At 41.4% G+C, this 21,518-nt stretch overlaps 1 protein-coding gene across 1 annotated transcript in view; it reads right to left on the bottom strand.

Moving 5' to 3' along the window:
- MDN1 (midasin AAA ATPase 1) overlaps nucleotides 1–21,518 on the bottom strand; it is a 1,255,339-nt gene that overhangs the window by 223,629 nt on the left and 1,010,192 nt on the right. Inside the window, 1 exon segment of the mRNA XM_053710546.1 lies at nucleotides 20,371–20,517. Within this exon segment, the coding sequence (XP_053566521.1) occupies nucleotides 20,371–20,517 (147 nt within the window).

A 21,518-nucleotide genomic window follows, 5' to 3' on the forward strand; every position in this document is an offset into this window, starting at 1 on the left:
CCCACCTCCTTGCAACACAGGCAAAGAGAATGACTGGGGTTTGTGGGAAGGGAAGTGATACTTATCAACTTTGCTGTTTTTTGCCTCCTCCTGCTGGCCAGCAGTGATATTCCCAAAAGTAATTAATGATGATCAGTGGACTCACCGTGTCATTAGAAAAAAAAAAAAGATTTTAAATTAATATGAAGAAAAAAAACCAAAAAAACCAAAACACATTTTCGGTTTTTCAGCCAAGTGCATCCTGGATTTTCGGTTTCGGTCAAGAATTTCCATTTCGGTGCATCACTACCACCTAGGTATGCTTTTCAACAGAGGATATTACAAAGGAAATTAGATAATAGAAGAAAATCGGAAAGCTATCTAAAAATGTATGCTCTACCTGAATTATGAAAGAAATATTTTGGGTTTCATGACCCTTTAAACTTTCAGCTTGCCATGCAAAATCTATTGCGGTTATTGCTAGAAAAAATTAAACTAACATGTATAACACATAAAAAGGGATACTAGGTATTTTTTAAATTACAAAATATTTGAAACAACCCTTTTAACATGCATTTGTCCTCCTATGGCATGGCTTGCCTTGAGACAGGAAAAAAAGGAGACAAAAACCATGGCTGAACATATTTAAAAAATTATATATATATATATATATATATATATATATATATATATAAAAATAAATATATATACTGTATATATATAAAGGGACATTGAACCCAAATTTTCTCTTTCGTGATTAAGATAGAGCATGCAATTTTAAGCAACTTTCTAATTTACTTCTATTTTTCTTCGATCTCTTGCTATCTTTGAAAAAGAAGGCATCTAAGCTAAGGAGCTAGACATTTTTTGGTTCAGCCCTGGACAGCACTTATTTATTGGTGGGTGAATTTATCCACCAATAACAACCCAGGTTGTTCACCAAAAATGGGCCGGCAACTAAACTTACATTCTTGCTTTTCAAATAAAGATACAAAGAGAATGAAGAAAATTTGATAATAGGAGTAAATGAGAAAGTTGCTTAAAATTGCAAGCTCTATCTGAATCACGAAAGAAAAAAATGTTGGATTTAGTGTCCCTTTAACGCCGTTAGGGCGCTGTATTCTGTCCGATTTTTGCTGGGCTTTAGCGCCGAAGGATGCAATACAACGTCCTAACCGCTTGGCTTTCCTGAAGCCACTGGCGCTTCCCTGATGGGATTGCGGTCTGGGGGGGCGTGCCTAGCGTCATAGGGACGCTCCCCTGACGCGATCCCATCATTGAAATCTCGCGATCATGTGCACGATCGCGAGATTTCAATTTGTTTACATCGGAACAGTTGTTTAGATGTAGACACGTTAACCCGGTATGAAAGGGTGAGAAAAAAAAAATGCCTTCTATATCACAATCAAGATTTGTGTTAAATAGAAATAAGTGATTTGTCTTCTAAGCTGAGGCCAGTCAATTAAAACTTGGATTGGATATAGCACAATATTTAAAACAACTTTCCAATTGACGTCAATCATCAATTTTACTATGTTCTTCTGGTATTCTTTGTTAAAGAGCTCAGGGGCGTGCATGTGACCGTAGCCATCTGGCACAATTATATCCAACAATGTTTAAAGAACTGTTATTGTACGGTAGCAGTGTTTGTAATTACATATATGTTACAGACACTCTACTCAGGGGTCAAGTCCTACAAGAAAAAGTGTGGGAACTCACCAAGACTTCCACCCCGCCCTCACAATTAATATTGTTTTTTACACATAAACCCATACACTGTATTTATATGTATATTATCTATACTCTTTGGTTAATGAAAGCAAATTAAATCTAATGAAGGTTTGAATGGTTGCCTTTGGGCCTGAGAGTCCTCCTGTGTCAGAGAGTCTCACCCACTTAAGGTGCAATAGTCCTATTTCTACTGAGCAAGCCACATAGAAATATAAGCACTGTGTGTTACACACATTGCAGGGTGATAGGCTTGCATTTAGTGTATAGTAGGAAATGTTACTGCCCATTACTAGATGATCTCACTATCCCTCTAGCCAGACTGTGCTCCAGCTCCTCCCACTAGCAGCAACCGTGTTTACTGAAGCATTTCTGTTTTCTGTCCAGAGGGAACTTAATTCCTCCTGCAAAAATAGTGCAGGAACTCCGTTCCAATGTGTTCCCGCTCGACTTGACCCGACTCTACTGTTGCAGAGTTAGCAACTATGCGTAACATTGCTAAACATTGCTGCAATTACTGCGGCCAGATGGCTAAGGAGACGTGCATGATCCTGAGATCATCTAGGATTACTCTAACAAAGGATACCAAGGGAATAAGCAAAATCGATAATTTAAGTTAATTGGAGAGTTGATTAAAAACATAATTTATGTAAGAACTTACCTGATAAATTCATTTCTTTCATATTAGCAAGAGTCCATGAGCTAGTGACGTATGGGATATACATTCCTACCAGGAGGGGCAAAGTTTCCCAAACCTCAAAATGCCTATAAATACACCCCTCACCACACCCACAAATCAGTTTAACGTATAGCCAAGAAGTGGGGTGATAAGAAAAAAGTGCGAAAGCATAAAAAATAAGGAATTGGAATAATTGTGCTTTATACAAAAAAATCATAACCACCACAAAAAAGGGTGGGCCTCATGGACTCTTGCTAATATGAAAGAAATGAATTTATCAGGTAAGTTCTTACATAAATTATGTTTTCTTTCATGAAATTAGCAAGAGTCCATGAGCTAGTGACGTATGGGATAATGACTACCCAAGATGTGGATCTTCCACGCAAGAGTCACTAGAGAGGGAGGGATAAAATAAAGACAGCCAATTCCGCTGAAAAAAATCCACACCCAAAATAAAGTTTAAATCTTATAATGAAAAAAACTGAAATTATAAGCAGAAGAATCAAACTGAAACAGCTGCCTGAAGTACTTTTCTACCAAAAACTGCTTCAGAAGAAGAAAACACATCAAAATGGTAGAATTTAGTAAAATTCTGCAAAGAAGACCAAGTGGCTGCTTTGCAAATCTGATCAACTGAAGCTTCATTCCAATACGCCCAGGAAGTAGAAACTGACCTAGTAGAATGAGCTGTAATCCTTTGAGGCGGAGTTTTACCCGACTCAACATAGGCAAAGATTTTAACCAAGATGCCAAAGAAATGGCAGAAGCCTTCTGACCTTTCCTAGAACCGGAAAAGATAACAAATAGACTAGAAGTCTTTTGGAAATCCTTAATAGCTTTAACATAATATTTCAAAACTCTAACTACATCCAAAGAATGCAAGAACTTTTCCTTAGAATTCTTAGGATTAGGACACAATGAAGGAACCACAATTTCTCTACTAATGTTGTTAGAATTCACAACCTTAGGTAAAAATTGAAAAGAAGTTCGCAACACCGCCTTATCCTGATGAAAAATCAGTAAAGGAGACTCACAAGAAAGAGCAGATAATTCAGAAACTCTTCTAGCAGAAGAGATGGCCAAAAGAAAAAAAACTTTCCAAGAAAGTAATTTAATGTCCAGCGAATGCATAGGTTCAAACGGAGGAGCTTGAAGAGCCCCCAGAACCAAATTCAAACTCCAAGGAGGAGAAATTGACTTAATAACAGGTTTTATATGAGCCAAAGCTTGTACAAAACAATAAATATCAGGAAGACTAGCAATCTTTCTGTGAAAAAGAACAGAAAGAGCAGAGATTTGACCTTTCAAGGAACTTGCAGACAAACCTTATCCAAACCATCCTGAAGAAACTGTAAAATTCTAGGAATTCTAAAATAATGCCAAGAAAAATGATGAGAAAAACACCAAGAAATGTAAATCTTCCAGACTCGATAATATATCTTCCTAGATACAGTTTTACGAGCCTGTAACATAGTATTAATCACAGAGTCAGAGAAACCTCTATGACTGAGAATCAAGCGTTCAATCTCCATACCTTCAAATTTAAGGATTTGAGATCCTGATGGAAAAAAGGACCTTGCGACAGAAGGTCTGGTCTTAACGGAAGAGTCCACGGTTGGCAAGTGGCCATCCGGACAAGATCCGCATACCAAAACCTGTGAGGCCATGCTGGAGCCACCAGCAGAATAAACAAACGCTCCTTTAGAATCTTGGAAAAAGAACTAGAGGCGGAAAGATATAAGCAGGATGATACTTCCAAGGAAGTGACAATGCATCCACTGCTTCCGCCTGAGGATCCCTGGATCTGGACAGATACCTGGGAAGCTTCTTGTTTAGATGAGAAGCCATCAGATCTATTTCTGGAAGTCCCCATATTTGAACAATCTGAAGAAACACCTCTGGGTGAAGAAACCATACGCCCGGATGTAGCGTTTGGCGACTGAGATAATCCGCTTCCCAATTGTCTATACCTGGGATATGAACCGCAGAAATTAGACAGGAGCTGGATTCCGCCCATACAAGTATTCGAGAGACTTCTTTCATAGCCAGAGGACTGTGAGTTCCTCCTTGATGATTGACATATGCCACGGTTGTGACATTGTCCGTCTGGAAACAAATGAACGACTCTCTCTTTAGAAGAGGCCACGACTGAAGAGCTCTGAAAATTGCACGGAGTTCCAAAATGTTGATTGGTAATCTCGCCTCCTGAGATTCCCAAACCCCTTGTGCTGTCAGAAACCCCCATACAGCTCCCCAACCTGTCAGACTTGCATCTGTTGAGATCACAGTCTAGGTTGGAAGAACAAAAGAAGCCCCCTGAACTAAACGATGGTGGTCTGTCCACCACATCAGAGAGTGTCGAACAATCGGTTTTAAAGATATTAATTGAGATATCTTGAATAATCCCTGCACCACTGGTTCAGCATACAGAGCTGAAGAGGTCGCATGTGAAAACGAGCAAAGGGGATCGCGTCCAATGCAGCAGTCATAAGACCTAGAATTTCCATGCATAAGGCTACCGAAGGGAAAGATTGAGACTGAAGGTTTCGACAAGCTGAAACCAATGTCAGACGCCTCTTGTCCGTCAGAGACAGAATCAAGGACACTGAATCTATCAGGAAACCTAAAAAGGTTACCCTTGTCTGAGGAATCAAACGAACTTTTTGGTAAATTGATCCTCCAACCATGTTCTTGAAGAAACAACACTTATAAAAGACTGGAAAGGTTCTTTCTAGTGAAAATGAGCAAAGGGAATTGAATCCAATGCTGTGGCCATAAGACCTAAAACTTCTATGCATATATAGCAACTGAAGGAAATAATAGAGACTAAAGGTACCGATAGACGGAACCCAATAAAATTATCCCTTGTCTGATAGAGACAAGGACAGTGACACAAACTATCTGGAAACCTAAAAAAGGTGACCCTTGTGTGAGGAATCAAGAGCTTTTGAAAAAAAGATCCTCTAACTATGTCCTGAAGAGCAAGTGAATCATATGAGATTCCGCATCCTCAGAAAATAATCTGAATGAAAACAGAAAAATTAAAATATGCATTTATTGTATCTAATGAAAACAAATAATGCTATCAATGACCATAAAAAGGCAAAATAGTTTGAATAAAACTCCAAAACCCGGTTCCTCAAAAGTAACTGGAAGAAATACCCCAGAAGATTCCAGGTCTGAGCAGCGCTTGAACCCCATGGGTGCCCAGCCATGCTTCAACAGTACCCAAAATATATAGGACAGAAACACAGTTAAAGAAAGTGTTAGCCTTACTGGAATAAAATCAAAGAAATTTGGACAAAATAAATTTCAAAGAAGCCTTAACCTGCCCCTTACCAGCCAAGCTGGAATACGGCACGTACATCGTAATATTAGGGAGCTGATTTCGAACTCCAATTATAGACATGTTACTTGGGAAAGAACTCAGGAATTCGTTCCTTAATAAGAACAACCAAACCAGTATAAGCTTAAAGTTTTAGTCTTAGGACTCAATCTTGAAGCCCAGAGTAACAGTTAAGAATTGAATAAAATTATAAAACAAATAATTGATTATCTTAGAACAAAAGAAATATGGATTTTTTTTTTTTTTAAAAATCACAAAATTCTTCTAGCTAAAAAAGCTAAAGACATAGATTAACCCTCATTTGCGAAAATATTCAATAAAATGAAGACACAAATGAAATTATTAGCATGATAGTCCAGTTTAAAGGACCAGCCAATACAGTGGACTTGCATAATCAATAAATGCAAAACAACAAGACAAATGCAACAGCACCTAGTCTAGTAAATGTTGTCCCTTTAACAATGCTAAAATAAATCATAATCTGATACTTGATCTTAAAGTAAACAAAGAAAATGAAGCAATTGCAATATCCAAATAAATCACAGGACCAAGAAAAGTACCTGAAACTAAATAATTTTCCATAAATAAGATACAACTATCTAAAGGAAAATAAATACTATTTTGCTATAGAAACAATAGCATAATTAGTAGAATTAGAGATAGCCCCAATAAATTGGAGAACCCTCCAAATTGAGTTTAACTGCTGGCAAAGAATATAGTTTAAAACCTTTGAAGAAGGAATAAAAGAAAATTCTCAGCCTATTCCATTCCCTAGTATGGGGAATTGGAAAGAAAGCCTCTGAAAACACAGAAGAAATAAATAGGCAGAAATAATGTCAGCTAGTCTTAAAGAACTAGTTACCTTAATATCCAAAATAATCAACACCTTTTCAACAAAGAACAAATGTACTTTAATAATAGAAAAATAATAAAAAAGTAGATTTGTTAGTGTCAATATCTGATGAAGATTTCTGAAAGAGAAAAAAACATCATCAGAGAAGGATAAATCAGTATGTTGTTGGTCATTTGAAACTTCAATAATTAAAAAAGAAGTGAAAAAGACCTAAAAATTTTATTAGAAGGCACGAAGTCAGACAAAGCCTTTAAAATAGAATCAGAAAAAACAGAATTTATGTTTACCTGATAAATTACTTTCTCCAACGGTGTGTCCGGTCCACGGCGTCATCCTTACTTGTGGGATATTCTCTTCCCCAACAGGAAATGGCAAAGAGCCCAGCAAAGCTGGTCACATGATCCCTCCTAGGCTCCGCCTACCCCAGTCATTCGACCGACGTTAAGGAGGAATATTTGCATAGGAGAAACCATATGGTACCGTGGTGACTGTAGTTAAAGAAAATAAATTATCAGACCTGATTAAAAAAACCAGGGCGGGCCGTGGACCGGACACACCGTTGGAGAAAGTAATTTATCAGGTAAACATAAATTCTGTTTTCTCCAACATAGGTGTGTCCGGTCCACGGCGTCATCCTTACTTGTGGGAACCAATACCAAAGCTTTAGGACACGGATGAAGGGAGGGAGCAAATCAGGTCACCTAAATGGAAGGCACCACGGCTTGCAAAACCTTTCTCCCAAAAATAGCCTCAGAAGAAGCAAAAGTATCAAACTTGTAAAATTTGGTAAAAGTGTGCAGTGAAGACCAAGTCGCTGCCCTACATATCTGATCAACAGAAGCCTCGTTCTTGAAGGCCCATGTGGAAGCCACAGCCCTAGTGGAATGAGCTGTGATTCTTTCGGGAGGCTGCCGTCCGGCAGTCTCGTAAGCCAATCTGATGATGCTTTTAATCCAAAAAGAGAGAGAGGTAGAAGTTGCTTTTTGACCTCTCCTTTTACCGGAATAAACAACAAACAAGGAAGATGTTTGTCTAAAATCCTTTGTAGCATCTAAATAGAATTTTAGAGCGCGAACAACATCCAAATTGTGCAACAAACGTTCCTTCTTTGAAACTGGTTTCGGACACAGAGAAGGTACGATAATCTCCTGGTTAATGTTTTTGTTAGAAACAACTTTTGGAAGAAAACCAGGTTTAGTACGTAAAACCACCTTATCTGCATGGAACACCAGATAAGGAGGAGAACACTGCAGAGCAGATAATTCTGAAACTCTTCTAGCAGAAGAAATTGCAACTAAAAACAAAACTTTCCAAGATAATAACTTAATATCAACGGAATGCAAGGGTTCAAACGGAACCCCCTGAAGAACTGAAAGAACTAAATTGAGACTCCAAGGAGGAGTCAAAGGTTTGTAAACAGGCTTAATTCTAACCAGAGCCTGAACAAAGGCTTGAACATCTGGCACAGCGGCCAGCTTTTTGTGAAGTAACACAGACAAGGCAGAAATCTGTCCCTTCAGGGAACTTGCAGATAATCCTTTTTCCAATCCTTCTTGAAGGAAGGATAGAATCCTAGGAATCTTAACCTTGTCCCAAGGGAATCCTTTAGATTCACACCAACAGATATATTTTTTCCAAATTTTGTGGTAAATCTTTCTAGTTACAGGCTTTCTGGCCTGAACAAGAGTATCGATAACAGAATCTGAGAATCCTCGCTTCGATAAGATCAAGCGTTCAATCTCCAAGCAGTCAGCTGGAGTGAAACCAGATTCGGATGTTCGAACGGACCCTGAACAAGAAGGTCTCGTCTCAAAGGTAGCTTCCAAGGAGGAGCCGATGACATATTCACCAGATCTGCGTACCAAGTCCTGCGTGGCCACGCAGGAGCTATCAAGATCACCGACGCCCTCTCCTGATTGATCCTGGCTACCAGCCTGGGGATGAGAGGAAACGGCGGGAACACATAAGCTAGTTTGAAGGTCCAAGGTGCTACTAGTGCATCCACTAGAGCCGCCTTGGGATCCCTGGATCTGGACCCGTAGCAAGGAACTTTGAAGTTCTGACGAGAGGCCATCAGATCCATGTCTGGAATGCCCCACAGCTGAGTGACTTGGGCAAAGATTTCCGGATGGAGTTCCCACTCCCCCGGATGCAATGTCTGACGACTCAGAAAATCCGCTTCCCAATTTTCCACTCCTGGGATGTGGATAGCAGACAGGTGGCAGGAGTGAGACTCCGCCCATAGAATGATTTTGGTCACTTCTTCCATCGCCAGGGAACTCCTTGTTCCCCCCTGATGGTTGATGTACGCAACAGTTGTCATGTTGTCTGATTGAAACCGTATGAACTTGGCCCTCGCTAGCTGAGGCCAAGCCTTGAGAGCATTGAATATCGCTCTCAGTTCCAGAATATTTATCGGTAGAAGAGATTCTTCCCGAGACCAAAGACCCTGAGCTTTCAGGGATCCCCAGACCGCGCCCCAGCCCATCAGACTGGCGTCGGTCGTGACAATGACCCACTCTGGTCTGCGGAATGTCATCCCTCGTGACAGGTTGTCCAGGGACAGCCACCAACGGAGTGAGTCTCTGGTCCTCTGATTTACTTGTATCTTCGGAGACAAGTCTGTATAGTCCCCATTCCACTGACTGAGCATGCACAGTTGTAATGGTCTTAGATGAATGCGTGCAAAAGGAACTATGTCCATTGCCGCTACCATCAACCCGATCACTTCCATGCACTGAGCTATGGAAGGAAGAGGAACGGAATGGAGTATCCGACAAGAGTCTAGAAGTTTTGTTTTTCTGGCCTCTGTCAGAAAAATCCTCATTTCTAAGGAGTCTATTATTGTTCCCAAGAAGGGAACCCTTGTTGACGGAGATAGAGAACTCTTTTCCACGTTCACTTTCCATCCGTGAGATCTGAGAAAGGCCAGGACAATGTCCGTGTGAGCCTTTGCTTGAGGAAGGGACGACGCTTGAATCAGAATGTCGTCCAAGTAAGGTACTACAGCAATGCCCCTTGGTCTTAGCACAGCTAGAAGGGACCCTAGTACCTTTGTGAAAATCCTTGGAGCAGTGGCTAATCCGAAAGGAAGCGCCACGAACTGGTAATGTTTGTCCAGGAATGCGAACCTCAGGAACCGATGATGTTCCTTGTGGATAGGAATATGTAGATACGCATCCTTTAAATCCACCGTGGTCATGAATTGACCTTCCTGGATGGAAGGAAGAATAGTTCGAATGGTTTCCATCTTGAACGATGGAACCTTGAGAAACTTGTTTAAGATCTTGAGATCTAAGATTGGTCTGAACGTTCCCTCTTTTTTGGGAACTATAAACAGATTGGAGTAGAACCCCATCCCTTGTTCTCTTAATGGAACGGGATGAATCACTCCCATTTTTAACAGGTCTTCTACACAATGTAAGAATGCCTGTCTTTTTATGTGGTCTGAAGACAACTGAGACCTGTGGAACCTCCCCCTTGGGGGAAGTCCCTTGAATTCCAGAAGATAACCTTGGGAGACTATTTCTAGCGCCCAAGGATCCAGAACATCTCTTGCCCAAGCCTGAGCGAAGAGAGAGAGTCTGCCCCCCACCAGATCCGGTCCCGGATCGGGGGCCAACATTTCATGCTGTCTTGGTAGCAGTGGCAGGTTTCTTGGCCTGCTTTCCCTTGTTCCAGCCTTGCATTGGTCTCCAAGCTGGCTTGGCTTGAGAAGTATTACCCTCTTGCTTAGAGGACGTAGCACTTTGGGCTGGTCCGTTTCTACGAAAGGGACGAAAATTAGGTTTATTTTTTGCCTTGAAAGGCCGATCCTGAGGAAGGGCGTGGCCCTTACCCCCAGTGATATCCGAGATAATCTCTTTCAAGTCAGGGCCAAACAGCGTTTTCCCCTTGAAAGGAATGTTAAGTAGCTTGTTCTTGGAAGACGCATCAGCCGACCAAGATTTCAACCAAAGCGCTCTGCGCGCCACAATAGCAAACCCAGAATTCTTAGCCGCTAACCTAGCCAATTGCAAAGTGGCGTCTAGGGTGAAAGAATTAGCCAATTTGAGAGCATTGATTCTGTCCATAATCTCCTCATAAGGAGGAGAATCACTGTCGACCGCCTTTATCAGCTCATCGAACCAGAAACATGCGGCTGTAGCGACAGGGACAATGCATGAAATTGGTTGTAGAAGGTAACCCTGCTGAACAAACATCTTTTTAAGCAAACCTTCTAATTTTTTATCCATAGGATCTTTGAAAGCACAACTATCCTCTATGGGTATAGTGGTGCGTTTGTTTAAAGTGGAAACCGCTCCCTCGACCTTGGGGACTGTCTGCCATAAGTCCTTTCTGGGGTCGACCATAGGAAACAATTTTTTAAAAATGGGGGGAGGGACGAAAGGAATACCGGGCCTTTCCCATTCTTTATTAACAATGTCCGCCACCCGCTTGGGTATAGGAAAAGCTTCTGGGAGCCCCGGCACCTCTAGGAACTTGTCCATTTTACATAGTTTCTCTGGGATGACCAACTTGTCACAATCATCCAGAGTGGATAATACCTCCTTAAGCAGAATGCGGAGATGTTCCAACTTAAATTTAAATGCAATCACATCAGGTTCAGCTTGTTGAGAAATGTTCCCTGAATCAGTAATTTCTCCCTCAGACAAAACCTCCCTGGCCCCATCAGACTGAGTTAGGGGCCCTTCAGAAATATTAATATCAGCGTCGTCATGCTCTTCAGTATCTAAAACAGAGCAGTCGCGCTTACGCTGATAAGTGTTCATTTTGGCTAAAATGTTTTTGACAGAATTATCCATTACAGCCGTTAATTGTTGCATAGTAAGGAGTATTGGCGCGCTAGATGTACTAGGGGCCTCCTGAGTGGGCAAGACTCGTGTAGACGAAGGAGGGAATGATGCAGTACCATGCTTACTCCCCTCACTTGAGGAATCATCTTGGGCATCATTGTCATTGTCACATAAATCACATTTATTTAAATGAATAGTTCAGACATGTTAAACAGGCATAAACTTGATAACAAGTACAAAAAACGTTTTAAAATAAAACCGTTACTGTCACTTTAAATTTTAAACTGAACACACTTTATTACTGCAAATGCGAAAAAACATGAAGGAATTGTTCAAAATTTACCAAATTTTCACCACAGTGTCTTAAAGCCTTAAAAGTATTGCACACCAAATTTGGAAGCTTTAACCCTTAAAATAACGGAACCGGAGCCGTTTTGAACTTTAACCCCTTTACAGTCCCTGGTATCTGCTTTGCTGAGACCCAACCAAGCCCCAAGGGGAATACGATACCAAATGACGCCTTCAGAAAGTCTTTTCTAAGTATCAGAGCTCCTCTCACATGCGACTGCATGCCATGCCTCTCAAAAACAAGTGCGCAACACCGGCGCGAAAATGAGGCTCTGCCTATGCTTTGGGAAAGCCCCTAAAGAATAAGGTGTCTAAAACAGTGCCTGCCGATATTATTATATCAAAATACCCAGATAAAATGATTCCTCAAGGCTAAATATGTGTTAATAATCAATCGATTTAGCCCAAAAAAAGTCTACAGTCTTAATAAGCCCTTTTTGAAGCCCTTATTTACAATCGTAATAAACATGGCTTACCGGATCCCAGAGGGAAAATGACAGCTTCCAGCATTACATCGTCTTGTTAGAATGTGTCATACCTCAAGCAGCAAGAGACTGCTCACTGTTCCCCCAACTGAAGTTAATTGCTCTCAACAGTCCTGTGTGGAACAGCCATGGATTTTAGTGACGGTTGCTAAAATCATTTTCCTCATACAAACAGAAATCTTCATCTCTTTTCTGTTTCTGAGTAAATAGTACATACCAGCACTATTTCAAAATAACAAACTCTTGATTGAATAATAAAAACTACAGTTAAACACTAAAAAACTCTAAGCCATCTCCGTGGAGATGTTGCCTGTACAACGGCAAAGAGAATGACTGGGGTAGGCGGAGCCTAGGAGGGATCATGTGACCAGCTTTGCTGGGCTCTTTGCCATTTCCTGTTGGGGAAGAGAATATCCCACAAGTAAGGATGACGCCGTGGACCGGACACACCTATGTTGGAGAAATATTTCTTATAAATCTTCTAAATATTTCTTGTAAGAATGGAAATATATAAAGCATAAATACTAATGGATTCCGCATGTAAAAGTATAACATAATAACTTATTACAAACCATAGCTAAAGATAAACATTTATAACATTTAAAATAAATGAACTTAGCTTTGGTAGAACTGAAACTCAGTTAAGCGTTTTTCCAGAAGTGGCTTCTGATTCACAGGCCCATTTATCAAAGGGCTTGCGGACCTGATCCGACACTGCGGATCAGGTCCGCAAGACCTCGCTAAATGCGGAGAGCAATACGCTCTCCGCATTTAACATTGCACCAGCAGCTCACAAGAGCTGCTGGTGCAACGCCGCCCCCTGCTGACTCGCGGCCAATTGGCCGCCAGCAGGGAGCTGTCAATCAACCCGATCGTATTCGATCGGGTTGATGTCTGGCGATTCCTGTCCGCCTGCTCAGAGCAGGCGGACAGGGTTATGGAGCAGCGGTCTTTAGACCGCTGCTTCATAAGTTGTGTTTCTGGCGAGTCTGAAGACTCGCCAGAAACACGGCCCTTCAAGCTCCATACGGAGCTTGATAAATGGGCCTGTCAGAGTCAATCTGAGACATCTTGCAATATGTAATAGAAAAAACAACATATAAAGCAAAATTGATCAAATTCCTTAAATGACAGTTTCAGGAATGGGAAAAAAATGCCAATGAACAAGCTTCTAGCAACCAGAAGCAATAAATAATGAGACTTAAATATTGTGGAAACAACAATGACGCTCAAATTTTTTAGCGCCAAAAAAGCCGCCCACATTATTTGGCGCCTAAATGCTTTTGGCGCCAAAAATGGCGCCACATCCGGTAACGCCGACATTTTTTGTCACACGTATGATGCCGGAAATGACAAGAAAATTTTTGCGCCAAGAAAGTCTGCGCCAAGAATGACGCAATAAAATGAAGCATTTTCAGCCCCCGCGAGCCTAACAGCCCACAGGAAAAAAAAGTCAAATTTTAAGGTAAGAAAAAATGGAATTATTCATATGCATTATCCCAAATATGAAACTGACTGTCTGAAAATAAGGAACGTTGAACATCCTGAATCAAGGCAAATAAATGTTTAAACACATATATTTAGAACTTTATAAAAAAGTGCCCAACCATAGCTTAGAGTGTCACAGAAAATAAGACTTACTTACCCCAGGACACTCATCTACATGTAGTAGAAAGCCAAACCAGTACTGAAACGAGAATCAGTAGAGGTAATGGTATATATAAGAGTATATCGTCGATCTGAAAAACAGAATTTATGCTTACCTGATAAATTACTTTCTCCAACGGTGTGTCCGGTCCACGGCGTCATCCATTACTTGTGGGAAATATTCTCCCCCACAGGGAAAAGCAAGGAGAGCACACAGCAAGAGCTGTCCATATAGCTCCCCCTCTGGCTCCGCCCCCCAGTCATTCGACCGACGGTTAGGAGAAAAAGGAGAAACTATAGGGTGCCGTGGTGACTGTAGTGTATAAAGAAAAAAATTTTCAACCTGATTAGGAAACCAGGGCGGGCCGTGGACCGGACACACCGTTGGAGAAAGTAATTTATCAGGTAAGCATAAATTCTGTTTTCTCCAACATTGGTGTGTCCGGTCCACGGCGTCATCCATTACTTGTGGGAACCAATACCAAAGCTTTAGGACACGGATGAAGGGAGGGAGCAAATCAGGTTACCTAAATGGAAGGCACCACGGCTTGCAAAACCTTTCTCCCAAAAATAGCCTCCGAAGAAGCATAAGTATCAAATTTGTAGAATTTGGCAAAAGTGTGCAGAGAGGACCAAGTCGCTGCCTTACATATCTGATCAACAGAAGCCTCGTTCTTGTAGGCCCAAGTGGAAGCCACAGCCCTAGTAGAGTGAGCTGTGATTCGGTCAGGAGGTTGCCGTCCGGCAGTCTCATAAGCCAATCGGATAATGCTTTTCAGCCAGAAAGAGAGAGAGGTAGCAGTAGCTTTTTGACCTCTCCTCTTACCAGAGTAAACGACAAACAAAGATGAGGTTTGTCTAAAATCTTTTGTTGCTTCTAAGTAGAACTTTAAAGCACGAACAACATCTAAATTGTGTAATAAACGTTCCTTCTTTGAAACTGGATTCGGACACAGAGAAGGAACAACTATTTCCTGGTTAATATTCTTGTTGGAAACAACATTTGGAAGAAAACCAGGCTTAGTACGCAAAACAACCTTATCTGAATGGAAAACCAGATAGGGTGGATTACATTGCAAAGCAGATAATTCAGAAACTCTTCTAGCAGAAGAAATAGTAACCAAAAACAGAACTTTCCAAGATAATAACTTAATATCTATGGAATGTAAAGGTTCAAACGGAACCCCTTGAAGAACTGAAAGAACTAAATTTAGACTCCAAGGAGGAGTCATGGGTCTGTAAACAGGCTTGATTCTAACCAAAGCCTGAACAAAAGCTTGTACATCTGTCACAGCTGCCAGTCGTTTGTGTAACAAGACAGATAAAGCAGAAATCTGTCCTTTTAGAGAACTAGCTGACAACCCTTTATCCAAACCTTCTTGGAGAAAGGAGAGAATCTTTGGAATTTTAATCTTACTCCAGGAGAATCCCTTGGATTCACACCAGCAGATATATTTTTTCCATATTTTATGGTAAATCTTTCTAGTCACAGGTTTTCTGGCTTGGACCAGAGTATCTATCACAGAATTCGAAAACCCACGCTTGGATAAAATCAAGCGTTCAATTTCCAAGCAGTCAGCTGCAGAGAAACTAGATTTGGATGTTCGAATGGACCTTGTACTAGAAGATCCTGTCTCAAAGGTAGCTTCCATGATGGAGCCGATGACATTCACCAGGTCTGCATACCAAGTCCTGCGTGGCCACGCAGGAGCTATCAGAATCACAGAGGCCTTCTCCTGTTTGATCCTGGCTATGAGCCTGGGAAGGAGAGGAAACGGTGGAAACACATACGCTAGGTTGAACGACCAAGGCGCCACTAATGCATCCACTAGAGTCGCCTTGGGATCCCTGGATCTGGACCCGTAGCAAGGAATCTTGAAGTTCTGACGGGACGCCATTAGATCCATGTCTGGAATGCCCCATAATTGGGTTAACAGAGCAAAGACCTCCGGGTGGAGTTCCCACTCCCCCGGATGGAAAGTCTGACGACTCAAATAGTCCGCTTCCCAATTGTCTACTCCTGGGATGTGAATAGCAGATAGATGGCAGGAGTGATTCTCTGCCCATTGGATAATCTTGGTTACTTCATCGCTAGGGAACTCTTTGTTCCCCCCTGATGATTGATGTACGCAACAGTCGTTATGTTGTCCGACTGAAATCTTATGAACCTGGCTTCTGCTAGCTGAGGCCAAGCCAGGAGCGCATAGAATATTGCTCTTAGTTCCAAAATGTTTATCGGGAGAATTGACTCTTCCCGAGACCATAGGCCCTGAGCTTTCAGGGTGTCCTAGACCGCGCCCCACCCCAAGAGGCTGGCGTCGGTCGTGACGATGACCCACTCCGGTCTGCGGAAACTCATTCCCTGAGACAGGTGATCCTGGGTCAACCACCAGAGAAGTGAGTCCCTGGTTACCTGGTCTACTTGAATTTGGGGAGACAAGTCTGTATAGTCCCCATTCCACTGATTGAGCATGCACAGCTGTAATGGTCTTAGATGAATTTGAGCAAAAGGAACCACGTCCATTGCTGCGACCATTAGTCCTATTACTTCCATGCACTGAGCTATGGAGGGTTGAGGAATAGAATGAAGAACTCGACAACGTTTAGAAGCTTTAGCTTTCTGACTTCTGTCAGGAAGATCTTAATTTCCACAGAATCTATTATTGTTCCCAGAAAAGGAACCCTTGTGGACGGTGACAGTGAACTCTTTTCTATGTTCACCTTCCACCCGTGAGATCTGAGAAAAGCCAACACAATGTCTGTGTGGGCCCTTGCTTTGGAAAGAGAGACGACGCTTGGATTAGGATGTCTTCTAGATAAGGTGCTACAGCGATGCCCCTCGGCCTTAGGACCGCTAGAAGGGACCCTAGCACCTTTGTGAAAATTCTGGGAGCGGTGGCTAAACCGAATGGAAGAGCCACGAACTGGTAATGTTTGTCCAGAAAGGCAAACCTCAGGAACTGATGATGAGTTTTGTGGATTGGAATATGCAGATACGCATCCTTTAGATCCACGGTAGTCAAATATTGACCCTGCTGGATTGTTGGCAAGATTGTCCGAATGGTTTCCATTTTGAAGGATGGAACTCTGAGGAAGTTGTTTAATATCTTTAAATCCACAATTGGCCTGAAAGTTCCCTCTTGGTAGCAGCAGCAGGTTTCTTGGTCTGTTTACCCTTGTTCCAGCCTTGCATGGGCTTCCAAGCGGGTTTGGGCTGGGCCGCGTTACCTTCTTGTCTAGCGGCAGTGGAGTTATTAGCCGGTCCGTTCCTGAAATTGCGAAAGGAACGAAAATTAGACTTGTTCTTAGCCTTAAAAGGCCTATCCTGTGGGAGGGCATGGCCCTTACCCCCAGTGATGTCTGAAATAATTTCCTTCAATTCCGGCCCAAAAAGGGTCTTACCCTTGAAAGGAATATTAAGTAACTTATTCTTGGACGACACATCTGCCGACCAGGATTTTAGCCAAAGCGCCCTCCGCGCTACTATAGCAAAACCTGAGTTTTTCGCCGCCAATTTCGTTATTTGAAAGGCGGCATCCAATATAAAGGAATTAGCTAATTTTAATGCGTGAATTCTGTCCATGACTTCTTCATAGGAAGTCTCTTTCTGGAGCGACCTTTCTAGTTCCTCGGACCAAAAGGACGCCGCTGAAGTGACAGTAATAACACACGTAGCTGGTTGAAGGATGAACCCTTGCTGAACAAAAATCTTTTTAAGCAATCCTTCCAATTTTTTATCCATAGGATCTTTGAAAGCGCAGCTGTCCTCTATATGAATAGTGGTGCGCTTCGCTAGTGTTGAAACAGCTCCCTCAACCTTCGGGACCGTCTGCCATGCGTCCCTTCTAGGGTCTACTATGGGAAATATTTTCTTAAATATAGGATGTGGGGCAAAGGGTACACCTGGCTTCTCCCACTCCTTTTCCACTATGTTCGCTACCCTTTTGGGTATTGGAAAAGCGTCGTCGTGCACTGGGACCTCTAAAAATTTGTCCAATTTGCACAACTTCTCTGGTACTACCATAGAATCACAGTCATCCAGAGTAGCTAATACCTCCTTTAGCAAAGCGCGGAGATGTTCTAGCTTAAACTTAAATTCTACTATATCAGGTTCTGCCTGTTGAGAAATCTTTCCTGAGTCTGAAATTTCACCCTCAGACAGCCCTTCCCTCACAGCCAATTCCGATTGATGTGAGGGTAAAATAGATAAAGCATCGTCAGCGTCTGATTGTTCATCCCTTTTATCTGTATTTAAAGCTGAACAATCACGCTTTCTCTGAAATGCTGGCAGTTCGGATAAAAGATTTGCTATAGAATTATCCACTACTGCTGTTAATTGTTGCATAGAAATAAGCACTGGCGCGCTAGGTGTCGCCTGCGCGGGCAAAGCTGGTGTAGACACAGAAGGAGAGGATGTAGAACTATCCCCACTACCTTCATTAGATAAATCATCTTGGGCAACATTATGAAATGTAACAGAGCTGTCCTCATTTTGTTTGGACGCTATGGCACAATTATCACAAACACTCGAAGGGGGAACCACATTTGTCTCTACACACACAGAACATAGGTTATCTGATGGCACAGACATGTTAAACAGATTTAGGCAGGCAAACAATGCAATAAAAACGATTTTAAACAAAAACGTTACTGTCTCTTTAAATAATAAAATGACACACTTTATTTCTGAATGTTCAAAAAACTATGAAGGCAATATCCGATTTTTCTGAAATTTGGACCCCAGTGTCTTAATGCTTAGAAAGTATTGCACAGCAAATATGGAGACTCTAGCTCTTAAAACCAGCAAACCGGAGCTAATTGTTGGATTTAACCGTTTTTATACACCACAATCCCTGCTACAGCATTGCTGCAGCTTTTACCTTTCTTAGGGGTCAATCATCCACAGAAATAAGCCTTCTGGAGTCACTTTCTGAGCCACATGACCCTCTCACATGGAACTGCATGCACTGCCTTGAAATTAACTGAAGTGCCAAAATGAGGCCTCCTCCCTCAGTACACTAGAGTGAAGGGGCCTTCCTGACTAGATTTAGGTGTCTAAAGCAAGCCAGATCAAAAACGTCCCCAAGTGTATATGAGCTTATAAAACATTTCAATTGCCATCATATTGTAATAAAAAACAATCGATTTGGCCCCTGACAGTGTCTACCAGCATAAAAATCAAAAAGGGGAAGCCTGTTATCTTTTTTGCTGAGGTGAAAGAAAAATGGCTTACCGTTTTCCCTGAGGGGAAAAATGACTGTCATCTAGCATTAGCCTGTGTTGTTAGAAGGAGACTAGTCATACCTGAAGCAGATAAGTCTGCAAACTGTTACCCCCTACTGAAGTTCTCTGGTTTCAACAGTCCTGCGTGGTAACAGAAATGGATTTTAGTTACTTGTGCTAAAATCATAGCCCTCTTAAACAGAAATCTTCATCACTTTTCTGTTGTAGAGTAAATAGTACAAGCCAGCACTATTTTAAAATAACAAACTCTTGATAGAAGAATAAAAAACTACAACTAACACCACAAACTCCTCACCATCCCCGTGGAGATGCTACTTGTTCAGAGCGGCAAGGAGAATGACTGGGGGGCGGAGCCAGAGGGGGAGCTATATGGACAGCTCTTGCTGTGTGCTCTCCTTGCTTTTCCCTGTGGGGGAGAATATTTCCCACAAGTAATGGATGACGCCGTGGACCGGACACACCAATGTTGGAGAAAGGGAGGTAAGAGATGAATCTCTACGACCGATAACAGAGAACCTATCAAATAGACCCCATAGAAGGAGATCATTGAATTCAAATAGGCAATACTCTCTTCACATCCCTCTGACATTCACTGCACGCTGAGAGGAAAACCGGGCTCCAACCTGCTGCGGATCGCATATCAACGTAGAATCTAGCACAAACTTACTTCACCACCTCCACAGGAGGCAAAGTTTGTAAAACTGATTTGTGGGTGTGGTGAGGGGTGTATTTATAGGCATTTTGAGGTTTGGGAAACTTTGCCCCTCCTGGTAGGAATGTATATCCCATACGTCACTAGCTCATGGACTCTTGCTAATTACATGAAAGAAATGGTATCCTCTATCTGAATTGTGAACTTTTTTGACCTTACTGCCTCTTTAAATGAATCTAAATGTTTGCAATAACTATTTGTTAAACGGGAGCTTCTTGCAAAGTAGATTTAAGAGACAGGAAAGTCAAAAATGCCATTGATTTAAAAAGCACATACAATTGACTTCTATTAGCAAATTTACTATGTTCTTTTGGTGCCCTTTATTGAAACCATATCTAGGTATGTTCAGGAGCAGAAATACACAGAGCTAACTGGTGAATGGTAGCTACACACATATGCCACTCATTGACTCACCAGGTGTATTTAACAAGGTTACATTTATTGTGTGCATATATTCTACACTTTTTATTCCCTTTATCAGAAACTGAAGGAGATAAGAATTCCAAACATTTGCACAAGCCTGTTTAACATTACCATACATGTTCATTTCTACCTGTTTTGGAGAGCGATTTAAAAAGTTCTGACAGTGCCCTCTGTTTCTGCATGAGGATGTGCTTAGCCTCAGACTTCTGTTTGTCCTTTTCAGCAGTCTGATCAACCGACAGGTTTTGAAGCTCTTTCAGTGAATCAATGATTCCCTCTGAAATAGATAAGATTATGAGGAACACTGTACATACATTCAAACCAGATACTTTATCTGGAAAGATCTTATCACAAAGTACATACTATGTATCATCATCATCAAAAAAAATAATAAAAACAACTGAAACCCACCACCCCACCGTTTGCTGTGGTGGTATTAAAGGGAGATTCCGCTCAAATTTAAATGTACATAAATAAATTGCATCTTTGAATAAAAACACATTTGCAATATACATACATTGGCAAAAATGCTTCTTGTAAAAGTTACCACTGTTTTATTGTTAACATCTTTTCTCTACACGTGCATGTGAAGCTTAGCTAGATATTCTCAGTGCACCAGCATCTTAAATACTGCAGCTGCTCAGAGCCAGTGGAGGTTTGAATCATGTCAGCAATTTTCAAATGTAGTCATTACCATATGGCAAAAGCACCGTAGGTTATCTTATCAAGTGATGTGTTTAAAATGCTGGTGCACGGTGCATACTTAAATACACTTTTGAAACAGCTATAGCTTTTTTTTTTTTTTTTTTTTTTTAAAAGATTTTTTTATTGAGAACCAAAAGTACATACAGTCAATAAACAAAAAGGAAAAATTATTTTCCATAAAGACTTCAAAGTGAGTACATAGATTTGACAAGTAACGTCCAGACATATTGCCGAGTGATAAACATCCAAGTATACTTTAAACAAGATGTGTATTTCTAGATATCAGTTGAGAAGTATCCTCGGGTTTCATAGGGATCTCAAATAGTGAAATGTAAATCTAGCATCTGTAATAAAAAGGTTGTAAGTGACCAATATAACCACATATATCAAGTATCAGGACGGTCTCTAGTTCATCTTGGTTATTCAGTGGTATTGTGTGGGAGGGATAGGTCAAAGGAAAAAGGGCAAGGGAGTCATCTCATGGGAGGTGGTGGGAAAATCTAGGTAGGAAAGGGGGCTGGGGTAGGAGGAAACAGAGTAGAGAGAGTGATAATGACAATAGCATTATAGAGA

Source organism: Bombina bombina, chromosome 4 (genome assembly GCF_027579735.1).
Source record: "Bombina bombina isolate aBomBom1 chromosome 4, aBomBom1.pri, whole genome shotgun sequence".
Taxonomy (NCBI): domain Eukaryota; kingdom Metazoa; phylum Chordata; class Amphibia; order Anura; family Bombinatoridae; genus Bombina; species Bombina bombina.